The 13755-nt window shown below is 49.4% G+C and overlaps 1 protein-coding gene across 2 annotated transcripts in view; it reads right to left on the bottom strand.

Annotated features, from left to right (window-relative positions):
* The window catches only part of KDM1B (lysine demethylase 1B), a 61348-nt gene that overhangs the window by 7624 nt on the left and 39969 nt on the right, over positions 1-13755 (bottom strand). For both annotated transcript variants that reach the window (XM_032861621.1, XM_032861620.1), the window contains 8 exons: positions 12333-12470; positions 11189-11360; positions 8222-8349; positions 6896-7027; positions 6279-6353; positions 2645-2761; positions 1823-1948; positions 895-1017 (listed from right to left, as the gene is read on the bottom strand). In XM_032861621.1, the coding sequence (XP_032717512.1) occupies positions 895-1017; positions 1823-1948; positions 2645-2761; positions 6279-6353; positions 6896-7027; positions 8222-8349; positions 11189-11360; positions 12333-12470 (1011 nt within the window). The remainder of the gene's footprint in view (positions 1-894; positions 1018-1822; positions 1949-2644; positions 2762-6278; positions 6354-6895; positions 7028-8221; positions 8350-11188; positions 11361-12332; positions 12471-13755) is intronic.

The raw sequence follows: 13755 nt of genomic DNA, 5'->3' as shown, positions 1-13755 counted from the left end.
GAAATCGTGAGATTTGGTAGACTGGCAAATAGGAAGGACCCTGAGCTCCTCGGAGAAAAGACAGAGAAGGGATAAGCTGCGTCTGTGGGGTGGGCGAAAATTCTGGACAAGATTCCTTCGGAAGGGAAGTTGTCAGAGCTTGCTGGGGTGTGGGTTAATCCCCGACGTCAGGGAGCGGAGCTTCCGCCATCCCCGGGAAAGCAGGGCCGTGGCGCTGGCTGCAGCGCGCACACACACGGGAACCGCACAGACGAGCACTGCAGGAATGACGTGCAAATTCGTGACGCGTTCCACATTTTGGGCAGTTCCCCAGCGAACAGCCATGCTCTGTGGATTAGCATAAAAAAGGGAGGGAGGGAGGGAGCGCGTGATGTGAAAGGAAGACGGGGGTGTGAAAGGTGGTAGGAATATCGCTGCAGGCTCGTGTGTGTCCCCCTAACGTTCCCATGTTGCTGCCCCTCGCCCCAGTACCTCCGAAGGGGACGCCATCTGAGAACGGGCCGTCCGTGAGGGAATCACGTTAGAGCCTCAGGGTGGGCTCTAACCCAGGAGGACTGGTGTCCTTATGAGAAGAGGGGAGGACACGGACAAGCACAGAGGGAAGGGCGGGTGAGGTCACAGGGAGCGGCAGCCATCTGCAGGCCAAGGAGGGCGGGCGGCCTGTGAAGGAACCAGACCCGCAGGCACCTGCTCTTGGACTTCTGGCCCCAGCCCAGGGGGAAAATCCGTGGCTGTGGTTTAAACCACCCAGTCTGCTGTCTGCCACGCTGGCCCGTGCCGACTGGCGCAGGCACGGAGGTGGGAGGCTGGACCGGGAAAGGAGGAAGGACGCGGCCCCTGCGATCGCCTTCATCCTTGGGGCTCCCGGGGCGGAGAGGGCGCTGGTTCTCTGACCTGCTCCTTGAACAGCTCCCGGAGCACGGCCATGCACAGCTGCAGCACCTGCTTGTCGTCCAGGGTCCTGACGGACGCCACGGCCTCCCCGGCGACCACCGACATCAGCACGCTGTGCTGCTTCTGCAGACACGAGAGGAAGGCTCGGGCAGTTCACGTTCTCTGCTTTCAGGACAGAAGTCCCCAGTCCCCGTGCTCACAAGCACCCCCCCACCGACCCCGCGGCCCCTCCTGCCCCTCCTCCTCCTCCTCTCAGTCCCCAGCCCGCTTCCCTCACAAAACTCCTTATTCATCTAGACATTTTATCGTTCGCGGAGAAGCTCAGGAAGGAGGGTAAATAGGAAGTTCAGGGATGCTCTAGGCTTTCCCCTTGTACGAACTTGTTCTAGAAGAAACAGAGGATGGAGAAGGGAAGGTAAAATAAGGGAAAAATCCTTCTCCTACGGTAAAGAAATTTTGCCCATGGCTCCCAAGGGACACCTTTTTAAGATGAAGTTTCTTGGGAGGAAGAAGAAAAGGGAACAACAAGGGTGATCCTTCTGCAGGAACCAGTAACTCTACCGTCCCAGGCCCGCCCCTCGCCCTCCGATCTCGCATCGGGCGACCCCCAGCCTGCCCTCCTCTGGGCCGCTCACAGGAGGACCCTCGAGAGCGGTGTTCGGGTCCCACTCATCACCGTGCTGCGCTGACTCGCCCCACACGGCCCGAGAGACCAGTTTCCTAAAGCAACTGATCCATTGCCCGGGGAGCAACTGCCCTTGAAGAGCACATGGCAGACGGCGGGGCTGCTGCAGGACAACGTCCCAGGCCAAGCATCCTCAAGCACAGCAACATGGAGTCAGAGCGTCCACTGTGCCCTTCGGCTCCAGAGTGTGACCGGATTCTAACTGCGGCAGGGGACTCAAGCCACATTTCACCAGCGACTTACCTGGGGATCCATGTCGTAGAACACAGCGAAAAGCCCCCGCTTGCTGGCGCTAGGAGGTACGTGACCAAAAAAGTCAGCCCCTTGAACTTTACTGTCCCAAAATCGGTAAGGGAATTGCAAGGCAATCTGGAAAGTGAGCAAGAGAGAGAGAGGGTTAGGAGTCTCTGGGATCAGGAGTATGGCAATCTCTAAGAAGCAACCTATAGTTCTCGACTGAAGAGCCAGGCACGGAAAACAAACCTAAACGCTCCCCTTCCATGCACCTGTCTTGTTTGTCCTCTCGTGAGCATCTGGCTTTTTGTGCTGTTCAGTCCCATACTCCCACCGATGATGGGGGGGACCCACCAGCAACCACCAGGCTGACGGGAAGATGCAAAGCATTCCTGAGACCCAGTCTGGAAGCGAACGTCGCTACGACCAATTCTAGCCACCCCTAGGGCCGCCAGGATCCCCTGAAGCCCTTGCATTTCTGCTAGAGATTTTAAAGGCAAAGGAACTGAAACTCTCTCCTCACTGGGACCAATTAATGGAGGGCAGGCATAGAAAGCAGCCCAAAAAAAGAAAAAAAAAAGCTACCTTATTTCCATATTTATATGCCCAGTTAAAATTCTGAATAATAAGATTCATTTTCCTAACGTGAAAATTCAGAACTTGGCCCAGCTTTTCTTCTCTTGTTTTGCTAGTATCCTTCTGTATTCTTCATGAATGATTATTCAAATGTAAAGAAAACCTTTGAGTTTTATTTGAATTAAAAAATTATCCCCTACTTCCCAATGCCAGAAGTTAAGGAAATCCAGTCACCCGGCTTGAGTAACTTGTCACCTTTTCAATGATGCCTGCACCTAAGCTGTTGATAGCCTTCATCTTCTTTTCTGACAGTGGTGGGTTAAAGTGGATGGCACCCTTCTGCAGTAAGGCCAGAGGGACCGTGACTAATACCTGTGAGGAAAAAATGAACAATGAACACACGAAAGCAACTGAACCTAACACCACAACCATTCAGTGGGTTCATTTCCAGGAAAATCTCAACACACAAAGGACATTTCTCCCTACTGCCAATCATGAGACTGTCAATGTCCCATGTTATATTGGGAAGAGCAAGGGCCGTCATGTACCATTGGCCAGGTTGTTCACTGTACAAGGGTGCCTGGCTGAGCAGAAGTGGCATCCGCATGGAAGAACTCACAGAAAGGTCTTGATGGTTTAGAATAACCCTGGGTAGAAAGGGTCAATAGATCCCAATCCTGAAAAGAAGTACTATAATAGGAAATGGCCCTAAATATGGAATCAGGAAACTATATTTATCATATCTGACACTTTCTAGTATATGGCCAATACCTGCGCTGCTAACCTCAAAGAACTGAGGTAAGGCTTAAAATGAAAACTCTTACAACATACATCAATATGTTACATAAAAGGTAAAGCACATCAAAAACAGTACAGAGTATTACAATCACAAAGAGCCACAAAAAAATTTTTTTAAGGAGAAAACAATTTATCGCAGGGTCTCCAATGGCTCACAAAATCATTTAGGAGAACTGAAGTAACAGGTGCTAACAGAGCCTTCAAGAATGACTCTTCAAGTCCCATCACAGAACCCGGCCACAGAGAGCTGCTGTCTCTCCACACAGTCGGGACATCTCTGGCTCCAGAGCCACGTCACCATGACCAGCGCCAGAAGCCATCACTCCTGCTGCCGGCTCGAGAACCGTGCTGCTTACAGAACAAGCTGCACCAGCAACATGGGCTCCTGAGGCCCTGCCTTGTGACTCCCCTGCGGAGAGGGAGTGGACCCTGGGGCCTCCACCGGCCCCGCTGCAGGAGAGCCTGACACCCTGACCGTCCTGCTCGTCAAAAGTGAAGCAGAAGCCACGCCAGGGCTTCCAGGTCTCCCACTAGTGTGGCTGAGTGGCTGCACCATTTCCATCCAGAACCTCAGTCGCTAGGGAGTCTGGGGAGAGAGAGAGAGAGAGAGAGAGAGAGAGAGTGTGTGTGTGTGTGTGTGTGTGTGTCTATTTCGGCCATCTATGCTGGGGGCCAGCACAGCAGGAGCAGCGCGCATTGGAACTGAATGCCAACCACTCTAGCTACCAGAACCCTTATCAAAGACTGAGTGTGCTTGGCTTGAACCCCAACTCCAGGATTCCAGGAAGGCCAGAGTTCTTCCTATCATTGTGTCACTATTTTCTGCCACAGGGAACATGTAGAAAGTATTTTCAGTGTCCTCATCATGCAATCAAAAAAAAAGGGGAGGGGGCGGCGCATGGGTGGCTCAGTTGGTTAACCGTCTGCCTTCAGCTCAGGTCATGATCCCACGGTCCTGGGATCGAGCCCCGTGCCAGGCTCCCTGCTCAGCAGGAGCCTGCTTCTCCCTCTCCCCCTCCCCCTGCTCCTGTGCTGTTTCTCTGTCAAATAAATACATAAAATCTTTTTTAAAAAAGGGAGCAATTATTCTCGTGGATGCATAGGAACTTCAAGGAAGTAAGATCTAGATTTTAAGATTTTATTTATTTATTTGTCAGTGAGAAAGCGACTGTATAAGCAGGGGGAGCAGCAGGCAGAGTGAGAAGCAGGCTCCCCACTGAGCAGGGACTCCCCAGGACCCCAAGATCATGACCTGAGCCGAAAGCAGGCACTTGCCAACTGAGCCACCCAGGCGTCCCAGATCTAGATATTTTCTTAACAACCAAAAAGCTTCCAAAAGCACATGAGCTGGGCGCCTGAGTGGCTCAGTGGGTTAAGCCTCTGCTTTCCGGCTCAGGTCATGATCTCAGAGTCCTGCCATTGGGTCCCGCATTAGGCTCTCTGCTCATTGGGGAGCCTGCTGCCCCCTTCCTCTGCCTGCCTCTCAGCCTGCTTGTGATCTCTCTGTCAAATAAATAACTAAAATCTTAAAACAAAAACAAAAACAAAAACCCATGAGCTAAGGTAAACAGGCGGAAGAGATAAACAGAGCTGGCCAGAGACTCACACCAGCTCTCGGGGCAAGCAGCCTGGAGACCCGCACTACAGCGTTGTTTGTAAACGTCTGTCGGTGTGTCAGGCTGGGGCAGTCATCCTTCACTTACAAGTTGGTTTGGAAACTTCCAATTCAAACCATGTGATGTGTGCAGACTACCATAAAAATAAAAAGACTTTAAACATTTCGGAGCCGACTTTGAAATACGGCTCTGCCCTAATACACCTGGAGAGTCGGATCTAAAGAAAGGAAGGCAAAGGTGCCTGGTTAGGGTCAGGCAGAGGGTGACCCAGCAGGGGACACCAAGAGGCAGAGTCACAAAATCCCAGAGCTTGAGCCATCAGCTGATGTACAATTTTAAAAAGAGGTATTTAAAAAAAATTTCACCACTAGGAGGAGCCTCAGATATTAGCCCGACTCTCACTTTGGGGCTCACAGTAGAGGACAGTGTTGCTGGCCCAGCCGCAGGCTGGACTGACCAGGGGAAGCATTACAGATATGACCAGCCCGAGTCCCTGAGAACCTGTGTGGGGAGGAGCTCTGGCTGCAGTTTTTCTTCCTAAGCCCCTCAAGGGCGGTTCCCACGTGAGCCGGGACTAAGAAGCACTACAGTCCGAAGACTGCATCCTACCAGCCCCAACGCCGCCGCTAGCCAATGGCGGGAGTGACAGGAGCATCTGCCCCGTGGGCTCATACCCTAGACCCTGTCTCTTCACTTGACGTGCGATCCTTAGGAGCATCGTGGGCAGTGGAGTACCTGGAAATAACTGGAAAGTGCAGAGCACAGCTAATCTAGGAACCAGTGATAGTCTCTCAGTTATACATTTGGGTCCTCATTTCAGACATAAATAAACCAAAATAAATTTATGGGGCTTATTCATCCCCCTCTGCTTCAGGGAAGCACCCCTGCTCTCCCCAACACCACAGAAATCTCTGTGTGACATCCCAGAGTATAACACCTTCCACTGTCCACCTACTGAAGTTTATAAAAAATCCCAATAAAATAAAAGTTCTCCTGCCAGTTTCAAAATGAAAACACAGAGCTGCCTTGAACAGAAAAATGATCCCATCACAAAACAAACAAACAAAAAAAACCCCACCGTCAACTTGGAAAGTACCAAGAATTAAACAAAATAAACTTTTTTTTTTGTAACACACAACTTCTCAGAGCCTTTAACACACTCATACTTAACCCAAAAAGTAGACTGCAGTATACAATATTTTTCAAACTTATTTGGCCAAAGGATTTTTCTTATTCAACTCTCAGGACTCATGTACCACAAGAAACACTTTTCGGAATTCCACCTACCATGAACTCCATATGGTGTTAGATCAATTATATCAGATCTGCAGACCCACACAGGATTGAGTGAAGATAGGTAAGTCTTCAGGACTCCATCTCCAGGCAGATTGCCAAAGGCAAACTACTTGGTGGAAAACACGGTTTTCCCAGACCCCCAGGCCCCTAGCAGCACCTAGTGAAATTCTAGCACCTACCTTTTGTGCTGTACACCCTGTCCCATCTGTAATGGTAACCTGCACTTCATCTCCAGTATAATCAATGCTCTGTACCTGCTCAAGAAACACAATCATGGAAACCATGAGAGACAGAGCCGTACGATCCAGGATCCTCTCCAAGTATATCATGCGAATTTCTATCTCTAAGACGCCAAAGAATCATTTCCTGGCATTCAGAGATCTGAACGACATTTACAGCTTACTTCAGGGAACTCTCACCCAGTCATTAAAATTTATAAATACTGTCAGAATATGGAAAATCTTTAAAATCGTTTATCTAAAGTGAAGGATACACATAAGTTACAGCCCCTGTGATCAGAGCAACGCACAGTGCAAACGCATAGGAACAAACATGCGAAGGGAAAAATTTCCGAATGAACACAGAGGCACAGCGTCAGGGAGGTCATGAGACTCCCACACACATGAGTAACCAAGATTCATCTGCACCACTGCCGCTTCCAAACAGCGGGGCTACCTAATGAACGAGGTCACGGCAAGCACCTGTCTCCTGTGTCATCCACGCGCCCCACGCTTCCCATCCTCCAAACACAAGGTCAATTCAGAGCCCCCCGCCGTCCAACGCTGTCGACACTCACTGGAGATTCGAGCCGAATGTCTAGGCCTTCTGCCAGTTTCTCAAGGATTACGGAGTAGCCAGGCATTAGCAGAGTGTGGTCACCAGCGAACTGGGCAAAGAATTCGTTGTGGTCCCAGGAGCGAGCAGACACCTGGGAAACCATAATGTGCAGGAAAGCTTATTTTTTTGTCTGTCTGTCTATCTATTACTTATTTAAACTCTACCCCTAATGTGGGACTTGAACTCATGACCCCAAGGCCGAGACTGGCATCTTCCACCGACTAAGCCAGCCAAGCACTCCAGGAAAGCTTATTTTAGAACAAAAGGTAGACATGATTTGGGCCTGCGTGCCACTCCTTGACAGCAAGGTATACTGTGTATCAACAATGCTGAAAAAGGAGAACTCGATGACTGAAAATGCATTTGGAGAACTCCATCTATAAGCATGCCAACTGTCGCCAACGTTGCATTTCTATAGAGGCTGAAATCCTGCACGATTTTGGAAAACAACGTTAGTCCGATGGCAATGGTGAACGCCAGGGTATCTCAGCTGGTTAAGCATCTGCCTTCAGCTCAGGTCCTGATCCCAGGGGGTGTGGTGTGGGGGGGGGGGTGTCCTTGCTCAGCGGGGAGCCTGCTCCTCCCTCTGCCTACCTCTCCCTCCCTCTCTCTGACAAATAAGTAAAATAGTTAAAAAAAAAAAAAAAAAGCATCGAATAAAAATGGAGATATCCTGATTTGGTCAATAAGCCAGGGTCATCTGTGGAGCCTCAATTCAAAATACAGAAGATCTGAGTATCAAGACCATGGTCCTTACAGGAGTGAGGCAAGTTTAAGTTTATTTCAGCAAGATTCACAGACCACACCTGCAAAGCTCCTCTATTTCGGTCTCTGGAGAGCAGTGCTCTCAGACCGCGCAGGGCTCCCCAGGGCCGCCTGCAGGGCCTCCGCGGAACTGGGCGCGCAGGGGAAGGAGGGCAGCCAGCACGCCAGGCTCTGGGCCCGGGCAGATCCGGCGCCACGGCCCTTCCGACACATTCTCTGAAGAAAGGTTTCTCTAGCTTTAACAACAAAACAAGGTCTAAACCACGGTGGGGCGACTTCGCTCAGAAGCCATGGTTTTTGAACTTGCAAAGAGCAGAACCCGTATTTCCTGTTTACCCAGAGCAGCCCGGGTTCAGGGCCAAGAGCCAGCAAACGGACACACGCACCAACACGCGCAGAGCCCGGGTCAGGGCCAACACCCGGCACGCGGGGACGCGCGCAGCGGCACACGCAGAGCCCGGGTCCCAGCCGGGACCCCGCACACGGTCACGCGCGCCCCAGCCCGCGCGAGCCCGCACACCTGGCGGAGGCTGCTGCCGCAGGCGTACTCTAGGTTGCTCAGGTGGAAGTGTAGCACCTGCTCCTCGAGTTCACTGAACTGGATGCCGGACTCCGAGATGAACGCTTGGTAGATCTCCTCTATCTTTTCTGTAACGGGAAGGGAGCAAAGCAGAGCAAAGAGCGGTCACGTCATTTCCTCATCCTTTACCCTGCGTTTTGTTCCTCCTGCGACCCCACAAACCCCCAAGCGGCTGAGGTCCCTTCCCAAGGAGGCCCGGGGTGCGGGGGGCGGGGGGACAGGACATCTTGATAAGGTTGGTTTCGCTCAGGAAGGAAAAGCTTATCTTAACTGGAAACACTGTAGGCTCTGCCTCTTCAAACCATGTTTCGTTGCTGCCTAGTTGAACAATTTCTTCTTTTTGCTCAAGTTTGGAGGGGGAGGTACGCCCTGTGCCCCCAAAGTTCCTCCTCCCTTTCTGGTACCGCGACCACCTCAAGTCCAGTTCTTAGAACATCTCACCTCAACCCAGAGCCCTACAGTAGACTACAGGCTCCATTCTCTCCAAAACAAGAGTAATCCATCACGGGCTTTCGTCACCTGAGCCTTCTGCCTCGATGCCTTTTAATTACTGGTTTTCTACTGCCTGTGTAATAAATTCCCAAACCCACAGCCAGACCAAGCCAGCACATTTTCAGCCTTTCTACAGAGAACACCTACGACCTGCCCGTTCACACGCTCTGCAGTGGCAGCTGGGTCTCTTCCGGGTAAATGCCAACCGTGGGAGGACTGCTGCCACCTCTCCCCTCACTGGCTGCCCCCCACGGCCTGGCCCGGCCCCCTTCCACTCCAGCATCCGCTGGCCACCACACGCCTTGGGAATCCTGCTTACTAGCAACCCCCACCTTCATCCATTCCATGCAACCGGAACGTTCAACTACACAGACACACAGCCCTGTGGTATCATCGCTCAGCTCTGGTCTTAGATTCCCTTTGTTGGGGAATGGGGTGGGGGGAGGCTCATGTCTGACAAACTGTAAACATCTTAGCACATGGCACTTTTTCGTAACCTTCGCCGTGATGACCACCAGCCCACATGTAGGCTGTAGACTCAAAGCTTCCTTCTATCAAGTCTGTGCACTTGCTCAACTAGAAAGGGAACTGAAAGCGAGTTAAGAAAAAAAAAATTTGACAACTCCAGCCTCTCATTCAAATTCATGCTACATCGTGATATGGGGATGGCCACCACACGGCTGGGTCCATGCTAGGCTTCAGCCCGGGACCACAGGGCCTTTGTGCTACCTTCATTACCATCTTGCAGTCCCATCCCTGCCTCCTGCTACGTGGTTTCTATTTTCCTTTAGGTTTTGTAGAGATTCGGGAGGAACCAAGATTTCTAAAACGGAATATAAAATTAAGTATTAATAGACTGGGAAAAGCCTTAATGTGATTTTTATGTAAATTACACTTAAAAGCTTTAGTACATATGCTCTCTGAAATTAACTCTAGCTTCTCAGTATTTCTATCTGGATGTTTTCAGCAAAGTGCTAATGAGCTGGCATCTCCGCTCAGACACTACGAGGTGGGAGAGAACCGGGACCTTCTTTATGTAGACACGTACGCACTGTTATTAGAGCTTTCCCAGATAATATTAATTAGAAAAAACAACTTACACAGTTGGTGTCGCAGACCCTCCCTTGATAACTTCTTTTAATTGGCCAAGACAAAGCAATATTGTTAACTTTTTTACCTGGTGGCCCTGAGAAAAGGGTATAAGACCCCCCCCCCCCAATCCAGCGATTACCACCCACATGCACAACACTCACTAAATTCTGAGCACATCCATCAAGTCAGCCTAGGAACTGTCCCCAACTCCGGAAAAGTCAACAATGTCCCTCTGGGTCTGGCCATTACCTCCGTTTGATTAAATGATCCCTGTGCCGCCCAATTTCTCAAAATGTTGTGTGAGAGTCTGTAGGGGATCACTTACAAATAAGGGTGACTGGAGGGTCTCAAGCAGGAGGGTGAGGGGAGGGGAAAGAGAGGGGGAGAGTGCTTGCTACTGAGATCTCTACCCTAAACAGTGAGGGAGCGTATACCAGGACGCAGAACTAAGAACCCTTTCAAGGAAACATACACCCGAAGCAAATTAACATCCTGAGAACAGAGTTCAAATGATTGCACTTGAAGAAACCCCAACAGGCCACCAAAACCCATGAGTGGTACAGAGAGGTCGTAAGAACTGTAGGCTAAACGAACATCAGCTTAAGAAGCAGAATGGTCAAATCTCCACTAGCACCCTCGTGGAAATGAGTGCTTACAGACAAGTTTTCCAACGAGTACAATCAACTGAGAATATTTGGTCCAATTAGTAACAAAGCCTAACAATTTTGAATTAAGATTTTCCAACTGCAACACATATTCTTACATTCTTAAATAAAACATACTAAAAAACAAATAAACAAACACACACACACACACACACAAAAACACAACCTCAAGCTATTGCCCCCCAAAAGGGAAAAGAAATCCTGACCTACAAACACTCTAGAAGGGACATTATGCAGGGACTGTTCCCATGGGACCTGTACCACGTTTCCTTAAAATAAGCTCCTCTGGGAAACTGAAGATTAAACGTTTAAGCTATTTTATGCAAAGTAAGATCTGAGTGGGTTCACGCACACAAGCCCCTACATGTCCTTGAGGAAGTTCTCCACAGGGCGTGGCGGTCCAGAAGGAAGGCGGCTAGGACGTCTCCTGTGTGTGTGTGTGTGTGTTTTAACATACGCTCTACGCCCGTCGTGGGGCCTGAACCCATGACCCTAAGATCAAGAGTCGCGAGCTCTACGGACTGGGCCCGCCAGGCGCCCTTCCCAGGGCTCCTACGACGGCGGACGTCCGAGCACACAGGTGGACGCCGCTAGGGTTCATCAAGCTCGGGTGACAAGGGGACCGCGATGGGACATTCCGAACGCCGTTCTCCCATACCTCCCAAAGGAACATCTTGGAGCTGAGTCTTATCCTTCCTCCACTCAGACACGACATCCAAGAGAGCATTAAAATGAAAATCCATGCGCTTGTCAATGGCGGGGTCAGTGATTCGTCCGCCTTCCTGCATTAAGTCACATCGCTCTCCAAATGTATGCATGCCGATGCCAAGCTTCAAAACAGTAAGAATGAGAAGGTGACAATTCGCCCTGGAAAAAACACTTACAGGTCCTAAGCTGCAATTAGACAGAGCTCTCATGGAGAAAATGGTCTAGCAGTTCTCGAAGAGAAAGCTAAATGTGCTTCCCGGGGCACGGCAGCAAAGGGAGGCGGTGAGGAAAAGAGCACGAAATCTACGAGACCTTATTTCAGGAGAAGGTGAAGTGACAGCAGCAGCGTCCATGCCACGCACCCTACAGCTCTGCGGGCAATATGTATTAATGCTCCCATTGCTACGGCCGAGCACGGCCTCTCCTTGCTCCGACATTCCAGCCCCACTGGGGACTCTGCCATAAATGAGCACGCAACCACACAGACACTCATGGAAGGTGATGTTGAATTTACTGTCAATAAATAATACTTCAGGAAAAAACCTTGGGCCTACCGGGTCTTCAAAAAAAAAACTATAGAGAGCTTCCCGATAAAAGGATGCCCGGGTAAATTGGACTCTCAGAGGAACAATGAGTAGTTTGGGTTTTGGTGTGTGTTATTGTTTTTGGTTTTTTTTTAGTGGAAGTATGTCCCAAATATTGCATGCAAGACATCCCATGTAATATTTGGGACATACTTATCCTAAACACAATACTTGTTGTTTATCCAAAAGTCAAACATAGCTGGGCATTCTGTATTTTTATGGGCTCCATCTGGCAACCGTAAGATGAGCTAATCGAGTGGCCTGCAAATAACACACAAATATAATTAAATATCTCAGAAAAAAATTTTTACACACGCTACAGTTCCACCTTCTCCGAAAGGAAGAACTGTAACTACTTTTGTTGACTTTTCTGTGGGGGGGGGTGAGGGGGCAAGAAATCATTTAGGGGTGGTTCTGTATCATCTAGAAGCATTATTAATACTACACACAAGAAAAATGAGACCATTTTTTCTTCTGATTATCTACAACACAAATGTTAAAGAAACCCACTTGTTCACACATTAGTGCTACTGGGTTGTTGATACAGCCGTTGACAATCTGGGCTCCTCTTCCCACTGTGACGCCTTTAAAAGATTTATCATCCCATACTCGGCCTCCAATTCGGTCTTTGGCTTCTAAGACAGTTACCTAAAAACACAGGCAATCAGGGAAGCTGAATAGGATAAGAAACCGTATTAAACGCAGCGCTATAAATCCAGAATGACACACAGTTACATAAGTTCCATATCTGGTTAATTACGGTATCACTCGGGAAAAAACTTTAAAAAGAAGGTAGTGTGAACAGAAGCCAATGTAGATGTCGAAACAAACCATCCAGCTTTTGGCAAGGAGGGGAGTGAGTGGTCTGCTAGCGAGATCCCTCAAACGGTCTCGTCTCCAATGCCATAATGATAAGATTGGATGAATTAGCACATGAAACGTACTCTGAAAGTTTTTACTTAATACTAGTCCATCAATTAAAAAGCACTGTAAGAGGGCGCCTGGGTGGCTCAGTGGGCTAAACCTTCTGCCTTCGGCTCACGTCGTGATCCCAGGGTGCTGGGATCGGGCACCGCATCAGGCTCTCTGCTCAGCGGGGAGCATGCTTCCCCCCCACCCCGCCTACTTGTGATCTCTGTCAAATAAATAAATAAAATCTTTAAAAATAAATAAATAAATAAATAAATAAGCACTATAAGAAACCAGACTAAAGAGGTGAGTTTTTCCTATAAAAACGTCTCTGTGTTGAGCAAATTGCCTTCAGCTTTGCAAATAGGCCTTATCTTCCCTAGGACAGGACTACTGTTAAAAATAAAAGTGTACGTTGATCATACTACCCAAGTATGACCTGGTGGGCCTGGCCTAAGCAGGTTGGCCCCACACCCAGACAACTTTACCTCCCCCAAATTTTGCACGGCATGAGGAGCTGCTGGTGGTGGACAGCTCTGACAATGAGCGCCACGATTCCTTGGGTCGCAGTAACCCAGGGGAAATGTGACTCCTACTCCATTTCACTTCCGGATCCCTAATAGGACTCTTTCAAATTGCTCAAGGATGTTCCCCAAGTCAACCGTCTCGGTTACTCTGGGGAATCTCTTTCCTAACAGCAGAAGGACGGGTGGTCTCTTTGGGGTCTCTCTCATCACCTGGTGAACAAGAGCAGAGAAGGGGAGGGCTCCTCTGAATATTCTTATTCCTCATTCTCTCCAACAAGGAAGGTTACGACCTGAGGTTCTAACCCTCCCCACCCTCTTTTCTCTGACTTCATGCAGATTAACACAGACCCATCAGTGTCTAGTTTTGTTTTAGTGTAAGAGGAAGGCACTGTATTAAAGACAGCCCTGAGACTTTGGATATTAATAATCTTACTTGCAATATCATCTGTGAGTTTCCCTAACAAAAACAAACCAGAGATCTTGGCGCTAATATCTAA

This window comes from Lontra canadensis, unplaced genomic scaffold (genome assembly GCF_010015895.1).
Source record: "Lontra canadensis isolate GAN:19392208 unplaced genomic scaffold, GSC_riverotter_1.0 scaffold21, whole genome shotgun sequence".
Classification (NCBI taxonomy): Eukaryota; Metazoa; Chordata; class Mammalia; order Carnivora; family Mustelidae; genus Lontra; species Lontra canadensis.
Note: the sequence above shows the minus strand (reverse complement) of the source record. Positions and strands in the feature narration are given on the sequence as shown.